The following is a 20,064-nucleotide window of genomic DNA, read 5'->3' on the forward strand; positions in this document are numbered from 1 at the left end:
ACAGATGACGAACATGAAAGAGGGTTGACCGAATATTAACTCCTGTCATGTGCATCCCATAGTGCCCCCGGTGGAGCCAGGCCTCGCCATCATCCGTCCAGTGAAGGACATTACGGCGGATGCCGGCGAGACGGTCATGTTTGAGTGCCACGTAATTGGACCACTGGACACGGACGTCGATTGGCTAGCAGATGGGAAGCTGATCCAGCCGGCTCTGCTCAACTGCAAAATGCATTTTGATGGGAAGAGGTGCAGGCTGCTCCTCAACTCAGTGCATGAGGATGACAGCGGCATGTATACGTGCAAACTGACCTCGGCCAAAGGTGAACTCTTAACTGCACTGTCACCCACTTCACTTGTTCTCTTCATCTCTAGGGTCTTGCAAGAAGAGTCATGCTCTTCATTTTCATTCATGTTGGTAGAATAACCAAACGTTTCCTCTTTTTTAAACACACTTTTAATCTTGGTATATCATTAGATAATATACATGCACACTATATAGATGAATAAATGTGTAGTTAGGAACAAGTCATCAACTTCCCAGAATCAAATTGTTACTCTTGAAATAAGTTGAATGACAATTGAATTAATAAACCGGTATTGTACATTTTCTTGCTTTCTTTTCCTTTTCAACTTCATTTTCAAGTTCGTTGCTTTACTTTGGTCTTTACTTTCGTTTTAGAGGAACTGACCTCGAGTGGCCAACTCAAAGTCATTCCTTCCATCGAGCCCCTATTCACCCGTAAACTGGACGTCTTAGAGGTGATCGAGGGCCGTAACGCCCGCTTTGACTGCAAGGTCAGCGGAACACCACCTCCCAGAGTCAGCTGGGGACATTTCGGTAGGAGATGTTCACTATGTTCATTATGTTCCCCTAGCCTGGTCCCAGATCTGTTTGTGCTATGTAGCCAAACATGACAATAACCATAGGAGGACAAACAGCCATTGTCTCCATAGTGATTTTATTGCCAAAACCATATAATTGTGCACACTGCAAACAAGTATAACAGTAATAATTACTATGTAACAATGTGTACCTGCACTGTCAATGGAGATATAAATATACAGCACAACACAGATTTGGGACCAGGCTAGTTTACCACCAAATTATCTCTTATTGCTATTCAAGAGCATACAGTAGTTTACACGGTTGTTCCGGGTCAATGTAATCATGTATGAACCTGTATATTTACATCTACATTGACAGTGCAGGTGCACATTGTTACATTACTAATGTTATACTTGTTTGCAGCGTGTACAATTTGAAGGTTTTGCAAATTAAATCACTATGGAGACGATGTCTGTATGTCCTCTTCTCTCCTCAGACCATACACTGGTAGAGAGCGATGATGTGCGCATCTTACAAGAGGGAGGTCGTCACTCCCTCATCATCTCTCATGTCACCAATGAGGACGAGGGCTTTTACACGGTCATCGCTCGCAATCCACATGGCGACGCCGAGAGCTCCGCTGAGCTCTATGTCCAGGAGCCCAGACCTGCTATCTCATCTCAAATGTAGGAACACACTTACCACCTACAGTCCTCACCATACAGATTTAGGATCTTAATTTGATCACTCTTTTGTTGCTGAGAATTGTCCTGCAGTGCAGGAAATGCAAACTTGTAGTGTATCAAAGTTTAAAAATGCACTAACACTTTACATTAAGTTGTCCCTATTACTATGTAACTAACACAGTAATGACTGCGTTAACAATATAGTAGTTACATAGGTTTTTACTATGTAATTACATGGTAATAGGGTTGTTGAGGAATCAGTTATTACACAATTGGAAGAAGGAATGTGTAATTACACATTCAGTTGTTGGTTACTCCACAGTTGTAACTACTGATGTTATTAATCCCCTAAGGTCGATGGCCGAGCCCCCACGAAATCCAATTACCATAATGCAAAATTCCCCATAAAAATCTGTATGTTTAAGGTAGAGATGTTTTTTTGTTCATGGGCTACATCTAAATCCACCGCATCTGCTCATGCCGCACTTCCAAATCTGTGGTCAAAGGTGACAGAGCGTGAGCGGTGTTGGTCAGACCATGAGACAAAATCGTCTGTAGCGTCCGAACCCTCTATGGAAAGATGAGACGGTCACAAACACGACGGTATTCTCCGTTTTGGCTCAAAGGCCGTACCGAATCAAGTGTAATGTAACAATGTACTTACATAGGATATACTTGTAACTCTCATGTAGCTACTCAGGATCAAGCAACTTAATGTAAAGTGAAACCCAGTAGGGTGTAACCTCTATAATTACTATGTGGTTACAATGTAACAACCTGTGCAGACAATAGGCTAACCAGGAGAAATTAACAGACAGGAGAACATTAGGTTTAACCCTTTAGGTTACATTGTATTTACAATTAAGCAATATTTAACAACAAACTCTCTAATTACAAGGGATATACATGTATTTACAATGTACTTAATGTAAAGTGAAGTGCCATTTTAATTACTATGTAGTTACATGTGCGTACCGTTAGGATGCATAGGGAGATAGTAGCTCAGTGATGTACCGTCTAAACTGTGATTATATGTAGAAGCCAGACAACATGGTTTATAGTAACCCTTTAAAAGCGATAAATAAATATATCCCCAAGCAACCAGGAGAGAGTGAGTGGTCAGTTATACACAAAGTGGAAACAGTCTTTCAGTAAAACGACACTGAGACTCAAACCTTCCCTTAGAGGAAAAGAAAAATACAAACTTTTAGATGCAAATGAGAGCAACGGACAGCTGAAGGAAATCCAGGAAAACATAACTAAAATGCTCTGAATGAACACCAAAACAAACAATCTGTTGTTAAAAATTTAGATTTGCTTGAAAGGAAAGTAGTCTATCGTGCCAGATATGCATGTACAGGGCGGAGTGTGGATGAAAAGACAACAAAATGGACCTTCTGGAAACAATGGTGCAAACTTTAGAAGATTAACTGGATCAGCTAGAAAACAGATCGAGACAAAATAATATGAGAATATTGTCCCTACCGGAAGATGAGGGAAAACAGGGGACCTTTCCATCTACGTGATTAAGCTGATATCGGAGGAGCTTGGCATGGATGTATCCCCAGAGGATCAGGAGTGGGCATGAAGGAGATAAACTCGAAATACCCTTGCATGGTAACCTTTTAAGATGTGGAACTATCAGACCAAAGTCAACATTCTGACGGCACATGGGACAATGAGATCAAGGTCCAGGGCCGGTCCATTCGATTCTTCCAGGACCTGTCTTCTAGACTGAGAAAAAACGCAAGCAATTCATTCCGATCAGACATTCACTGCAGGAAAAAGGAGTCAAGTCTCAACTCCAATTCCCGGCAGTACTGTGGGTATGGAAGGGAACATGGAGAATGGAGTTCACAAGCGCTAATGAAGCCCTGAACAGGCTGTAGCAAACCCTTTTCAGTTGAAAGAGAGCCCAGTGCCTTGAGGAGCGATAGAGGAAAAACAGATAAGAACAATAGGCTACAGACAGTGATGCCCAAGACCTGTTTATCATAAATTGAGACAATATTCCTTCCCCCTCCTCACACAACAATCTGGACTATTGTCCACAAGTAACTGGTCTTCTCTAGGAAGTAATGCCAAAAATAGCCGATGCCAGTGAAATGTATGGTACATTAGGGCTGGTATTGGTCAACCCAGAGTCGATTGTTCTTTCAATTGGTTGAAACTTGAAAACATGTATTTTTCCATATACAGTGCCTTGCAAAAGTATTCATCCCCCTTGCCGTTTTGCCTATTTTGTTGCATTACAACCTGTAATTAAAAATTATTTTTATTTGGATTTCATGTAAGGACATAAACAAAATAGTCACACAAAAAATCTACAAAATTTAAAACGGAAAAGTGGTGCGTGCATATGAGGCCCCTAAATAAGATCTGGTGCAACCAATTACCTTCAGAAGTCACATAAATAGTTAAATAAAGTCCACCTGTGTGCAATCTAAGTACAATCTAAGTGTCACATGAGTATATATACAACTGTTCTGAAATGCCCCAGAGTCTGCAACACCACTAAGCAAGAGGCAACACCAAGCAAGAGGCAATATGAAGACCATGGAGCTCTCCAAACAGATCAGGGACAAAGTTGTAGAGAAGTACAGATCAGGGTTGGGTTCTAAAAAAATATCTGAACGTTTGAACATCCCACGGAGTGCCATTAAATCCATTATTAAAAAATTGAAAGAATATGGCACCACAACAAACCTGCCAAGAGCGGGACACCCACCAAAACTCGTGGACCAGGCAAGGAGGGCATTAATCAGAGAGGCAACAAGGAGACCAAAGATAACCCTGAAAGAGCAGCAATGCCCCACAGCGGAAATTGGAGTCCATAGGACCACTTTAAGCCGTACACTCCACAGAGCTGGGCTTTATGGAAGATTGGCCAGAAAAAAGCCATTGCTTAAATGCTTAAAGAAAAAATAAGCAAACACGTTTGGTGTTCGCTAAAAGTCATGTGGGAGACTCGCCAAACATATGGAAGAAGGTACTCTGGTCAGATGAGACTAAAATTGAGCATTTTGGCCATCAAGGAAAACGCTATGTCTGGCATAAACCCAACACCTCTTTCAAGGCCTACCTTCAGACTCAACGCCTCTTTGCTTGACATCATGGGAAAATCAAAAGAAATCAACCAAGACCTCAGAAAAAAATTGGAGACCTCCACAAGTCTGGTTCATCCTTAGGAGCAATTTCCAAACACCTGAAGGTACCATGTTCATCTGTACAAACAATAGTACGCAAGCCTAAACACCACGGGTCCAGGCAGCCGTCATACCTCTCAGGAAGAAGACGCGTTCTGTCTCCTAGAGATGAACGTACTTTGGTGCGAAAAGTGCAAATCAATTACTGAACAGCAGACAAAGGACCTTGTGAAGATGCTGGAGGAAATGGGTACAAAAGTATCTCCATCAACCCTAAAACGTGTCCTATATCGACATAACCTGAAAGGCCGCTCAGCAAGGAAGAAGCCACTGCTCCAAAGCCACCATAAAAAAGCCAGACTAAGGTTTGCAACTGCACATGGGGACAAAGATCGTACTTTTTGGAGAAAAATAACTTTCTTCTGAAACTCCTCAGTCTATACCTGTTTGAGAAATGAAGGCTATTCCATGCAAGAAATTGATAAGAAACTGAAGATCTCATACAACACTGTGTAATACTCCCTTCACAGGACAGGGCGAACTGGCCCTAACCAGAATAGAAAGGAGTGGGAGACCCCGGTGCACAACTGAGAAAGAGTACAAGTACATTAGAGTGTCTAGTTTGAGAAACAGATCCTTAAAAGAGAGGACATTTCTCCAAAAAGTTTGTCCGGAGAAGACAAGGTGAGCGCTACCATCAGTCTTGTGTCATGCCAACAGTAAAGCGTCCTGAGACCATTCCTGTGTGGGCTCACTCACAATTTTGCCTAAGAATACAGCCATGAATAAAGAATGGTACCAACACATCCTCCGAGAGCAACTTATCCCAACCATCCAGGAACATTTTGGTGACGAACAATGCCTTTTCCAGCATGATGGACCTTCTTGCCAAAAGGCAAAAGTGATAACTAAGTGGCTCGGGGAACAAAACATCAATATTTTGGGTCCATGGCCAGGAAACTCCCCAGAAACGCCCATTGAGATCTTGTAGTCAATTCTCAAGAGGTGGGTATCAGTATTCCATAGTAACATCTGACAAAAATATCTTAAGACACTGAAGTAGCAAACTTTGTGGAAATTAATATCTATGTCATTCCCAAAACGTTTGGCCACGACTGTGTTTGGCTAAGGTGTATGTAAACTTCCGACATCAACTGTACTCATACATTTTATAAATCGTGACAGTAAAATTATACATTTATAAGCAATAAAATGGCAGAACTCTTACCTTACTTGATACATATCAATCAAACATGGGTTATTAAAAATAGACACTTTTAAACAAATACAAGAACTTGTTTCAGTTTAAAACAATACACAAAAAATAAGATAGATTTGCCAATAATGGCTGTTGATGGCTTTCAACCATCTTGACTGGCCTTTTCTTTTGAAAACTTTGGAAGCTTTCAACTGCCCAACTGAAATAATAAAATGTATAAAACATTTGCATTTATGTCCTAAACAATCAGAATTGATAAACATGAATGTAAACTAAACTTATTTGCAGATGATCTTCTGATAAACCTGACCAATATTGAAAACGCAATGCCCCCTTTTGCTAAAAAAATATTTAGAAAATACTAAAGTATCTCAGGTTATAAAATAAGAGGCATTAGAAGAAGACAATCTATTTCAGGATAAATCAATGTTAAAGTTTACATAGCTGGCCATATATGGACGTTACATTTTACTTTATGGGTTGGTTATGTACAGTGGCTTGTGAAAGTATTCACCCCCCTAAAATGTATTCTTGGGGGGTTTGTATCATTTGGTTTACACAACATGCTTTGAAGATGCAAAATCTTTTTGATTGTGATATAAACAAATGATACAAGACCAAAAACCTGAACTTGAGCATGCATAACTATTCACCCCACCAAAGCCAATAGTTTGTAGAGCCACCTTTTGCAGCAATTACAGCTGCAAGTCTCTTGGGGTATGTCTCTATAAGCCTGGCACATCTAGCCACTGGGATTTTTGCCCATTCTTCAAGGCATAACTGCTCCAGCTCTTTGAAGTTGTATGGGTTCCGCTGGTGTACAGCAATCTTTAAGTCATACTACAGGTTCTCAATTGAATTGAGGTCCGGGCTTTGACTAGGCCATTCCAAGACATTTAAATGTTTCCCGTTAAACCCCTCGAGTGTTGCTTTAGCAGTATGCTTAGGGTCATTGTCCTGCTGGAAGATGAACCTCCTTCCCAGTCTCAAATCTCTGGAAGACTAAAACAGGTTTCCCGCCAAAAATGTCCATGTATTTAGCAACATCCATCATTCCTTCAATTATGACCAGTTTCCCAGTCCCTGCCGATGGAAAAACATCCCCACAGGGTTGTGGCGATGGGTTGGTGATGGTATTCTCGGGGTGATGAGATGTGTTGGGTTTGCGCCAGACAGCATTTTCCTTGGTCTTCATTTTGCCGCTTGCTTGGTGATGCCTCTTGCTTGGTGGTGTTGCAGACTCTGGGGCATTTCAGAACAGGTGTATATATACTGAGATCATGTGATAGATCATGTGACACTTAGATTGCACACAGGTGGACTTTATTTAACTAATTATGTGAGTTGTGAAGGTAATTGGTTGCACCAGATCTTATTTAGGGGCTTCATTGCTTCTTTTAATTTCACTTCAGCAATCTGGACTATTTTGTATATGTCCTTCACTTGAAATCCAAATAAAAATCAATTTAAATTATAGGTTGTAATGGAACGAAATAGGAAAAACGCCAAGGGGGTGAATACTTTTGCAAGACACTGTATGCTTCTTCTAACCCATCGCTTTCTACTGCATATAATAATACCATTGAATTCAATCTTTACATTAATATATATCATTAATAAGTCCAAAAATGGATGTAGCAACTACAGATTGCCCCTTTAAGTCTATCAAATGTGTGCAAGTTTGATAATGTCTCCATTAGTCCTATGGATAAAAAAAAATATCAGCATGAATTAGATTGATCAATAAAAGCGCCACTTTTATTCCATAGGCTTGGACCCGCACTATGCAGCTGTTGCAGAGCGCATTTTTCACTGGTTATCCACTGATTGATCGGTGGATAACGGTGGATATGATTGATCGGCAGTTTAAACTTTTTGAATTCAACCATTATTGGGTTCAAATACACATTTAGATTTGTGAACACCCATCCATAACAACCACAATCCGTAAGGTGCAAATAGCTAAATGAGAGGTCAGCAGTGTGATTCAAATCAATGCGCTATGTAGATATCAATAATAAGTGATATCCTTACCGCTGTAGACTACACCACTTGCTGTCATCCTTACCTCCAAGCGTTTATTCAAGTTGGATAATCTTTGGATGCCGACAGCAGTCGCACCATTGAAAGCCATAGCTTGGACTGTAGCCCACAAAAACCTATTCCTCCCTCTTTTCCCGCGATCCATCAAACACATTTGGAGTATCATCATAGTCGTCTCTGACTTGCGGTCAGACTTACTGGGGTGGAACAAACTTGAATGTGTTCCTTTTTTCAATGCTGATTTAAATGTCATTGAGAAAACAGTGAAGTGTCAACAACAACAAAAAATCCTCAAACATTCTTTCTGAATTTAAAAGTAATCCTCAGAGTAATCATCAAGTCTTTCAAAAGTATCTGTAATCTGATTTACAATAGTTTTTTGCTGGTAATGTAACGGATTACAGTTTCCTTTTTTTAAAATTGCATACATTTAACGGATTACATGTAATCCGTTACTCCCCAACCCTGCAGGTGGATTTGATGGTTGTGGCACCTTGTAGTTACATGTAACAAGGTCATATTTTGGTTTGAGTTATTAACATTGTAATTCACAGGTGACTTTCAAATGTGTAATTACAAAATATTAGTTATATAGTAGCGCAAGAGAATGTGTAATATCATCAGTACTTACCTTACACATGTGGAATAACCTTCAGCAAGTGAATGCGTAATTACACATTCCTTGTTCCAATTGTATAACAAATGATTCCGGAACAACCCTTTTAACATGTAATTACATAGTACAACCTCTGTAACTACTGTTTACACAGTTATTACTGTGTTAGTTGCATAGTAAAAGGGTAACTTAATGCAAAGTGTTTCCAAAAAGGCTTCTAATGTTTGTAATTTCCGCTTTAAAATGTCAGACTCCAACAAAAATTATCCATTAAATATAATCCACATAATAATTCACATTTCCTGTTGCTACAGGATTATTTCCCTGCTGTAGCAAAGTGGGTCAAATTAAGGTCCTTCATCTGCATTCGAAAAGTATTCAGACCCCTTGACTTTTTCCACATTTTGTTACGTTAGTCTTATTCTAAAATTGATTACATAGTTTTTTTCCCTCATCAAACTACACACAATACCCCACAATGACAAAGTTAAACCGGGTTTTAGATATTTTTGGAAAATTCTAAAATATAAAAAACTGAAATATCACTTAATATTACTTAAGTATTCAGACCCTTTACTCAGAACTTTGTTGACACACCTTTGGCAGTGATTACAGTCTCGAGTTTTCTTGGGTATGATGCTACAAGCAAGGCACACCTGTATTTGGGCAGTTTCTCCCATTCTTCTCTGCAGATCCTCTCAAGCTCTGTCAGGTTGGAAGGGGAGTGTTGCTGCACAGCTCTTTTAGGTTCTCTCCAGAGATGTTCGATCGGCTTCAAGTCCAGGCTTGTATCATTTGGTTTACACAACATGCCTACCACTTTGAAGATGAAAAATCTTTTTTATTGTGAAATAAACAAGAAATAAGACCAAAAGGTGCCACTCAAGGTCATTCTGAGACTTGTCCCAAAGCCACGATTGGTTTGTGTTGGAAGGTGAACCTTCGCCCCAGTCTGAGATCTGAGTGCTCTGAAGCAGGTTTTCATCAATGATCAATCTGTACTTTCTTCGTTCATCTTTCCCTTGATCCTGACTAGTCTCCCAGTCCCTGCTTCTGAAAAAGATCCCCACAGCATGATGCTGCCACCACCATGCTTCACCGTAGGGATGGTGCCAGGTTTCCCCCAGACGTGACACCTGGCATTCAGGCCAAAGAGTTCAATCTTGGTTTCATCAGACCAGAGACATTTGTTTCTCAAGGTCTGAGAGTCCTTTACGTGTCTTTTGGCAAACTCCAAGCAGGCTGTCATGTGCCTTTTACTGAGGAGTGGCTTCTGTCTAGCCACTCTACAGTACCATAAAGGCCTGATAAGTGGAGTACTGCAGAGATGGTTGTTCTTCTGGAAGGTTCTCCCATCTCCACAGATGAGCTCTGTCAGAGTGACCATTGGGTTCTTGGTCAGCTCCCTGACCAAGGCCATTCTCCCCCGATTGCTCAGTTTGGCTGGGCGGTCAGCTCTAGGAAGAGTCTTGGTGGTTCCAAACTTCTCCCATTTAAAAAATTATGGAGGCCACTGTGTTCTTGGGTACCTTCAATGCTGCAGAAATGTTTTGGTACCCTTCCCCAGATCTGTGCCTCAACACAATATTATCTCGGAGCTCTATGGACAATTCCATTGACTTCATGGCTTGGTTTTTGCTCTGACGTGCAATCTCAAATGTGGGACCTTCTATAGACCAGTATGTGCCTTTCCAAATCATGTCCAATCAATTGAATTTACCACAGGTGGACTTCAATCAAGTTGGAGAAACATCTCAAGGAGGATCAATGGAAACAGGATGCACCGGAGCTCAATTTCGATTTTGATAGCAAATGGTCTGAATACTTATGTAAATAAGGTATTTCAGTTTAGTGTATTTTTTTGCATTGTAATTATGGGGTAAAATGTGGAAAAAGTCAAGGAGTCTGAGTACTTTTCGAAGGCACTGTACCTGTACTGTATTTGGAAAAGCTACATTTTATGTATACTGTACTAGTATTTGGGATTTTAAATAAAGATATGAATATATTGTTCTAGTACAGAATGTTACCTTTTATTTGTGGGTGTTTTCATTCATATGTTTTACCATTTAGACATACAATCACTTATGTATCCATTTAAAGAAATTATACGTATTTGGCCAAATTTACTATAGTGTATAAGTAATCAAATGTTTTTATTATTTGGAATCACAATCCTTGCACGTAATGACTACATTGTGCTTTTAACTCTACAAATACGTTGCGGGTGTGTTTTGGGTCATGTCTTCCCAATAGTAACTTCCCTTCCCTTCGTCCCTCCCCCTTCTCTCTCTCACCTCCCTCCCTCCAAAGGGCAAAGCTAGAGAAGATGCCATCCATCCCAGAGGAGCCAGAGGTGCCGGACAACGAGGTTGAGCGCTTCACCATGCCTGACTTTGTCAAGCCCCTGTATGACCTGGACGTGATCGAGGGCAAAGAGACCGTGCTCAAGTGTAAGGTGGCTGGACTGCCGTACCCCACCATTGTGTGGTTCCACAACGGCAAGAAAATCGACAGCACGGAGGATAGGAAAATGACACAGTGTGAGTTGAGATTGGTATTTTATAAATCCAGCTCTATAAGTTTAAACTGCAACTTCATCAAGTAAGAACAAATTGTATTGGTGGAGTACACAGTTTATCAGATGTTATAGCGGGTGAAGTGAAATGCTTATGTTACTTGGACCTATCAATGCAGTAAAATGTCAAGCAAGTACACAAATAATAATAAAAATATATTCAAGAAATGTCAGAACGAAACCAATTAACATCCCAAATAGCACTGTAAAAGTAATCCAAATGCAATCTATAAGTACAGTGCATTCGGAAAGTATTCAGACCCTTCCCCTTTTCCACATTTTTTTTACGTAGTCTTATTCTAAAATGGATGAAATAAAAAAGAATCCTCATCAATCTACACACAATACCCCATAATGACAAAGCGAAAACAGCTTTTTAGAATTTTTTTCAGATTTATAATTTGTATTTATTTATTATTTATATAAGTATTCAGACACTTTGCTTTGAGACTCGAAATTGAAATCGGTGGCATCCAGTTTCCATTGATCATCCTTGAGATGTTTCTACAACTTGATTGGAGTCCACCTGTGTTAAATACAGTTGATTGGACATGATTTGGAAAGGCACACACCTGTCTATGTAAGATCCCACAGTTGACAGTGGATGTCAGAGCAAAAACAAAGCTATGAGGTCAGAGGATTTGTCCATAGAGCTCTGAGACAATATTATGTCGAGGCACAGATCCGTGGAAGGGTACCAAAACATTTCTGCAGTATTGAATGTCCCCAAGTGGCCTCCATCATTATTAAATGGAAGACGTTTGCAACCACCAACACTCTTCCTAGAGCTGGCTGCCAAGCCAAACTGAGGAATCAGGGATGAAGTAACTTTATCAGGGATGTGATCAAGAACCCGATGGCCACTCTGACAAAGATCCAGAGTTCCTCTGTGGAGATGGGAGAACCTTCCAGACGGACAACCATCTCTGCAGCACGACACCAATCAGGCCTTTGTGGTAGAGTGCCAGACGGAAGCCACTCCTCAGTAAAAGGCACATGATTGCCTGCTTGGAGTTTGCCAAAAGGCACCTCATGACCATCAGACCATGCAAAACAAGATTGAACTCTTTGGCCTGAATGCCAAGCGTTACCTCTGGAGGAAACCAGGCACCTCTCATCACCTGGCCAATACCATCAGTACTGTGAAGCATGGTGGGGGCAGCGTCATGCTGTGGGGATGTCTTTCAGCGTCAGGGACTGGGAGACTAGTCAGGATCGACGGAAAAATGAATGGAACAATGTAGTGAGAGATCCTTGATAAAAACCTGCTCTAGAGCGCTCAGTACCTCAGACTGGGGCGAAGGTTCACCTTCCAACAGGACAACGACCTGTTGCACACGGTCAAGACAACACAGGAGTGGCTTTGGAACAAGTCTCTGAATATCCTTGAGTGGATATTGAGTTGATACCCAATCGAACATCTCTGGAGAGACCTGAAAAGACATGTGCAGCGAACCTCCCCAACCAACCTGACATAGCTTCAAAGGATCTGCAGAGAAGAATGGGAGAACCTCCCCAAATACAGGTGTGTCAAGCTTGTATCGTCATACCCAAGAAGACTTGAAGCAGTATGTGTAATCGCTGCCAAATTTGCTTCAACAAAGTACTGAGTAAAGGGTTTGACTAATAATATAAATGTGATATTTTTTAAATATTTTTTATTTTATTTTGAAAAACCTGTTTTTGATTAATCATTATGGGGTATTGTGTGTAGATTGATTGAATAACTTCCAAATGCACTGTACATACACCAGATTTATGTACACAATATATACTAAAAATGGTATGTACAGCAGTAGATATATTAGAGTGACCGATGTCAAGAATCCAGAATATGAATATGTAATTTTTTTTTTTTTAAGTAACGGCTTTGCTTTATTCTTGGCCAGGTCACAGTTGTAAATGAAAACTTGTTCTCAACTAGCCTACCTGGTTAAATAAAGGTGAAATAAAATAAATAAATAAAAAGGCTTGACAGCCAACAAGGAGGAGGTGAGAGCCCTGGCGGAGTGGTGCCAGGAAAATAACCTCTCATCCCTACAGATGGCACTGTGATAGACTGCATCCAATTTGTTGAATAGAGTGTTGGAGGTTTTTTGTAAATGACATCGCCGAAGTTGAGGATCAGTAGGATAGTCAGTTTTCCGAGGGTATGTTTGGCGGCATGAGTGAAGGATGCTTTGCTGCGAAATAGGAATCCGATTCTAGATTTAATTTTGGATTGGAGATCGTTAATGTGAGTCTGGAAGGAGAGTTTACAGTCTAACCAGACACCTAGGTATTCTAAGTCAGAACCGTCCAAAGTTGTGATGCTAGTCGGGCGGGAGGATGCGGGCAGCAATCGGTTGAAGAGCATGCATTTAGTTTTACTTTCATTTAAAAGCAGTTGGATGCCTCTGAAGGTGTGTTGTATGGCATTGAAGCTCATTTGAAGGTTTGTTAACACAGTGTCCAAAGAAGGGCCAGATCTATACAGAATGGTGTCGTCTGCGTAGAGATGGATCAGAGAATCACCAGCAACAAGAGCGACATCATTGATGTATGCCCAAGAATTTAACCCTGTGGCAACCCCATAGAGACAGCCAGAGGTCCGGAAAACAGGCCCTCCAATTTGACACGCTGAACTCTATCAGAGAAGTAGTTAGTGAACCAGGCATGGCAGTCATTTGAGAATCTAAGGCTATTGAGTCTGCCGATAGGAATGTGGTGATTGACAGAGTTGAAACCCTTGGCAAGTTCGATGAAGACGGCTGCACTGCATTGTCTTTTATCGATGGCGGTTATGATATCGTTTAGGACCATGGCTGAGGTACACCCATGACCAGCTCGGAAACCAGATTGCATAGCGGAGAAGGTACGGTGAGATTCTAAATGGTCGGTGATCTGTTTGTTAACTTGGCTTTCGGAGACTTTAGAGAGGCAGGGAAGGTCTGCAACAGTTTGAGTCTAGTGTCTCACCCTATGATGAGGGGGATGACTGCGGCAGCTTTCCAATCTTATCTCAGACGATAAGAAAGAGAGGTTGAACAGGCTAGAAATAGGGGTTGAAACAATTTTCGCGGATCATTTTAGAAATAGAGGGTCCAGATTGTCTAGCCCGGCTGATTTGTAGGGATCTAGATTTTGCAGTTCTTTCAGAACATGTCTGGATTTGAAGGAGAAGCCAGGCAGGCGAGGTCTTGGGCAAGTTGCTGCAGTAGGTGCTGAGATGTTGACCGGGGTAAGGGTAGGGGTAGCCAGGTGGAAAGCATGGGCAGCCGTAGAGAAATGCTTATTGAAATTCTCAATTATAGTGGATTTATCGGTGGTGACAGTGTTTCCTAGCCTCAGTGCAGTGGGCAGCTGGGAGGAGGTGCTCTTACTCTCCAAGGACTTTACAGTGTCCTAGAACTTTTTGGAGTTTGTGCTACAGGATGCGCATTTCCTTTTTAAAAAGCTAGCCTTAGCTTTCCTGTGTATATTATATATATATTATATTATATATTATATATATATATTATTATATATATCTCTCCACTGGCTTCCAGTTGAAGCTCGCATCCGCTACAAGACCATGGTGCTTGCCTACGGAGCTGTGAGGGGAACGGCACCTCAGTACCTCCAGGCTCTGATCAGGCCCTACACCCAAACAAGGGCACTGCGTTCATCCACCTCTGGCCTGCTCGCCTCCCTACCACTGAGGAAGTACAGTTCCCGCGCAGCCCAGTCAAAACTGTTCGCTGCTCTGGCCCCCCAATGGTGGAACAAACTCCCTCACGACGCCAGGACAGCGGAGTCAATCACCACCTTCCGGAGACACCTGAAACCCCACCTCTTTCAGGAATACCTAGGATAGGATAAAGTAATTCTTCTCACCCCCCTTAAAAGATTTAGATGCACTATTGTAAAGTGGCTGTTCCACTGGATGTCTTAAGGTGAACGCACCAATTTGTAAGTCGTTCTGGATAAGAGCGTCTGCTAAATGACTTAAATGTAAATGTATATTGGTTCCTAACTTCCCTAGAAAGTTGCATATGCTAATGCAGTACGCCATAGGATGTTTTTGTGCTGGTCAAGGGCAGTCAGGTCTGGAGTGAACCAAGTGCTATATCTGTTCCTGGTTCTACATTTTATGAATGGAGCATTCTTATTTAAGATGGTGAGGAAGGCACTTTTAAAGAATGAACAGGCATCCTCTGCTGACGTGATGAGGTCAGTATCATTCAAGGATACCCCGGCCAGGTCGATTAGAAAGGCCAGCTCGCTGAAGTGTTTTTGGGAGCGTTTGACAGTGATGAGGGGTGGTCGTTTGACCGCAAACCCATTACAGATGCAGGCAATGAGGCAGTGATCACTGAGATCTTGGTTGAAAACAGCAGAGGTGTATTTGGAGGGCAAGTTGGTTAGGATGATATCTTTGAAGGTGCCCATGTTTACGGATTTGTACCTGGTAGGTTCATTGATAATTTATGTGAGATTGATGGCATCTAGCTTAGATTGTAGGATGGCCGGGGTGTTAAGCATGTCTCAGTTTAGGTCACCTAGCAGCACGAGCTCTGAAGATAGGTGGGGGGAATCAATTCGCATATGGTGTCCTGGGCACAGCTGGGTGTAGAGGGTGGTCTATAGCAAGCGGCAACAGTGAGAGACTTTGTTCTGGAAAGGTGGATTTTTTAAATTAGAAGCTCGAATTGTTTGGGTAGAGACCTGGATAGCAAGACAGAACTCTGCAAGCTATCTCGACAGTAGATTGCAACTCCGCCCCCTTTGGCAGTTCTATCTTGCCAGAAAATGTTATAGTTAGGGATGGAAATTTCAGGGTTTTTGGTGGTCTTCCTAAGCCAGGATTCAGACACGGCTAAGACATCAGGGTTGGCAGAGTGTGCTAAAGCAGTGAATAAAGCAAACTTAGGGAGGAGGCTTCTATTATTAACATGCTTGAAACCAAGGCATTTACGGTTACAGAAGTCAACAAATGAGAGCACCTGGGAAATAGGAGTGGAGCTAGGCACTGCAGGTCCTGGATTAACCTCTACATCACCAGAGGAACAGAGGAGTAGAATAAGGCTACGGCTAAAGGCTAAAAGAACTGGTCTTCTAGGACGCTCGGAACAGAGAGTAAAAGGAGCAGCTTTCTGGGCGAGGTAGATTAGATTCAAGGCATAATGTTCAGACAAAGGTATGGTAGGATGTGAGTACATTGGAGGCAAACCTAGGCATTGAGTGATGTTGAGAGAGATTTTGTCTCTGGAAACATTTAAACCAGGTGATGTCACCATGTCATGTGGGAGGTGGAACTAAATGGTTGGTTAAGGCATATTGAGCAGGGCTAGAGGCTCTACAATGAAATAAAACAATAATCATTAACCAGAACAATAATGGACCAGGCATATTGACATTAGGGAGAGACATGTATATCCGACTCATCCTAGGGGACCATGAGTGGTTGGGCTGGCTGGAGACACGGCGATTCAGACAGCTAGCAGGCCGAGGCTAGCAAGCTAGCAGAAGGGCCTTAGAGGGACGTTGCGACAGAGGAACGTCTGTTTTATCCTCGTCGTGCGGTTCTGTCGATAGACCAGTCAAGATGGATTAGTAGGGTTCCGTATAGCAGAGGGGTCCAGTCTAATTGGCAAATGGATCTATTCAGCTAACAGTCCAATATGCTCTTGAAAGCTAGTGTGCCACGGCTAGCAGGCTAGCAGATGGGCATTCAGGGGACGTCGCGACGTATGAGCCGGTTGAGTAACCCCCTCGAGGAAATTACGTCGGTAGTCCAGTCGTGAAGAATCGGCAGGGTTCTGTACCCCGTACCGACAGTAAAAGGGGTCCAGGCCAGTTGGCAAAATAGGTATTGTAGTCCAGGAGTGGTTGATGGACCTCTTCAGCTAGCCAGGAGATGGGCCTAGCATGGGCTAGCTCCAGGCTAACTGGTGCTTGTTACGGGACAGAGACATTAGCCAGGAATAGTCACTCGGATTGCAGATAGCTAGCTGCGATGATCCAGGTGAGAAGGTTTAGAGCTTGCGGCAGGAATCCGGGGATATGGAGAGAAAAATAGGTCCGGTATGCTCTGGTTTGAATCGTGTTGTATAAACTAGCAAGAGCTTTCCAGGCTAAAGGTAGCTGATGACCACTAGCAGTGGTTAGCTGACTACTAGCTAGTAGCTAATTAGCTGGCTAGCTTCTGTTGGGTGATTCCGATTCAGGTAAAGAAAAATACTTTAGAAAAAAGCAGATCCTCACCACATTGGGTGAGGCAGGTTGCAGGAGAGTATTTTGAGGTTGAGGTTTAGAAAAATATTTGAAAAGATATATACATGGGACACGATAAGACGAAGGACAAAGACCTGTGACTGCTACGCCATCTTGGATATAATACCACCACTGGTCGTCAGCAAACTTGAAGATTGAACTGGAGACGTGCATGGCCACGTAGTCATGGGTGAACAGGAAGTACAGGAGGGGACTGAGCTTGGGCCCCCGTGTTGAGGATCAGTGTGGCGCAGGTGTTGTTGCCTACCTTGACCACCTGGGGTCGGCCCGTAAGCAAGCCTAGGACCCAGTTGCACAGGGAGGGGTTCAGACCCAGGGCCCTTAGTGATGAGCTTGGAGGGCACTATGGTGTTGAAGGCTGAGCTGTAGTCGAGGAACAGCATTCTTACAGCTATTATTCTTGTTCAGGTGGTATAGGGCAGTGTGCAGTGCAATGGTGATTGAGTCGTCCATGGATCTGTTGGGGCGGTATGGACATTTTAGTGGGTCTAGGGTGTTGGGTAAGGTGGAAGTGATATGATCCTTAAGTAGCCTCTCAAAGCACTTCATGATGACAGTTACCTTCGCATTCTTGGGTACAGAAACAATGGTGGACATCTTAAAGCAAGTGGGGACAACCGACTGGGATAGGGAGAGATTGAAATATGTCCGTAAACACTCCATCCAGCTAGTCTGCACATGAGGACGTGGCTTGGGATGCCATTTGGGCCAGCAGCTTTGCGAGGGTTAACATGCATGAATGTCTTACTAACGTCGGCCACGGAGATTGGGAGCACACAGTCCTCGTGAGTGGTACGTGCCCACATCTGCAACTAGGTGTTGTTTTACTTGATGAAGGTCTTTAGCTTGTCGGACCTCTTTAGGTATCAATATATTTGATAAAATATTGAATTTGGCCTTTACTTCTATAGCCTAGAGAACTGCATGGAATAACACATCCATACATGGCAAAAACTACAGTCCAGAAATGTATCGTTGGCGTCGCACAGCAAAAACAGAGAACACAATCATGTTTGTGAGACTCTCCCCTTTCCATAGAGTGGTGATAATAGTTTTCTAGCTCAAACTGTTCAGACGGTTTTGTGAAAAGACAGATTTTCGAGATGTCTTGTGTTCTGACAAACACTGCTCTAGCTTTGCCACCTTTCACCGCAGATGCGGCAGTGTGACATCAGCGGATGTGGTGGATTGAGACACATCCAATGCAAAAAACGGATATCTCTAGCTTAAACTGACAGATTTTGATGGGGACGCACTGGTGCGTCAATCGACTATAGGGGGTCAGTTTAAGTGCAACAATGTTTTTTGGATTCAAATAATGCACTTTCAGCAGGATATAGCGATTATCTTAATGCTATCAAGGCATTGGGAAACTCACCCCTGTGGTGGTCCTCTCTTCCAGTCAGAGACATCCACAGCTTGGTCATCCATTCTGTCTGCCACGCCCACGGAGGGGTATACAAGAGCGTAATCTCCAACAAGGTGGGCAAGGCCACCTGTTACGCCCATCTCTATGTGACTGGTGAGGAATCCCAGATGATTTTTTGATAATATTACTTCAATCCTACAGGTATAATGCATTTTGGTACAGTTATAATGCATTGTAAGACATTTTCCATTGTCATGTGCATGTATGGTCCTCATATTGCCGAAGAACCATTTTAAGTCAGTTGACATTTCATTAACTTTGTGAAGAGAGTATAGTCTGTTGCTGAATCCCAAATCAACCCATATAGCCCCTACCCCCATGGTACTCTTGTAGATCTGAATGAACCTGATAGGTTTAAGCAACACAGCAATTACATAGGTTTGCCTCGACTAGGTAGAATTTTCACCATAGAGCACGCACCTATCCAATTGTTTCAGATCTAGAGGCGGGGCTAGGGGTTGATTTGGTATGTTGATGCATGCACAAAAAGGTGATTTCACCACGGACCATTAACTTGAATTACAGTGTTAATGGAATTATGCACCTTGTGTTTTTAACAAAAGTTCAAATCTATGTTCAAATGCATTCGATTTAGCTATTTACTGTAGGGGATGTGATAAAGGGATACTGTATAATATGAAGGTTAATGAACACTTAAAATTGAACTCTTATATATGTGAAACACTTGTAGTGTGAATTTATATATATATTACTGTTTCAGACGTTCTTCCAGACCCTCCAGATGGGCCCCCAGTAATAGAGGCTGTTACTGGCAAGACGATAACCCTGTGCTGGAAGAAACCCCGGAGGCTGGATCCCTCTATTGGTCATTTTATTTTCACTGGCATTACTGTCATTCAATATAATATGGATTGTGGAGCCATGGTTTCCTGTATTTCAAGAGCTAGAGCTGCTAGACAGATGTAACAGCACACACAAAAAAATGTAAAAGTGAAGAATGATATATCTTTACTGCATTTAGATTTACCAAGTCATAGTGTAAAATTGAAAGCACAGCACCAGGGGTAATAATTTATTGCTTAAAGAATATTGAATAAGATGCGGCTGCGGGTAGATGGTATCGGTAATGTGGTTCAAACAAATCTGCAATGTGGGAATATGACAGTTCCAGCACATCTAAATTGCATTTTGTTTTGCTATCACATCCATTGTTCTAATACAGGAAAACGTCTAGTACACATTCAATTTAATTTTGTTTGAATGCCATTTCATCTGCCATCTGCACAGGTGGTCAAAGTCAAT

At 42.1% G+C, this 20,064-nt stretch overlaps 1 protein-coding gene across 1 annotated transcript in view; it reads left to right on the forward strand.

The window, feature by feature from the left end:
- LOC115107590 (striated muscle preferentially expressed protein kinase-like) overlaps positions 1–20,064 on the forward strand; it is a 138,175-nt gene that overhangs the window by 72,399 nt on the left and 45,712 nt on the right. The window contains 6 exon segments of the mRNA XM_029631020.2: positions 63–323; positions 683–841; positions 1,326–1,515; positions 10,853–11,082; positions 18,775–18,894; positions 19,523–19,627. Of these exon segments, the coding sequence (XP_029486880.2) occupies positions 63–323; positions 683–841; positions 1,326–1,515; positions 10,853–11,082; positions 18,775–18,894; positions 19,523–19,627 (1,065 nt within the window).

The sequence above is a fragment of the Oncorhynchus nerka genome, linkage group LG3, assembly GCF_034236695.1.
Source record: "Oncorhynchus nerka isolate Pitt River linkage group LG3, Oner_Uvic_2.0, whole genome shotgun sequence".
Lineage (NCBI taxonomy): Eukaryota > Metazoa > Chordata > Actinopteri > Salmoniformes > Salmonidae > Oncorhynchus > Oncorhynchus nerka.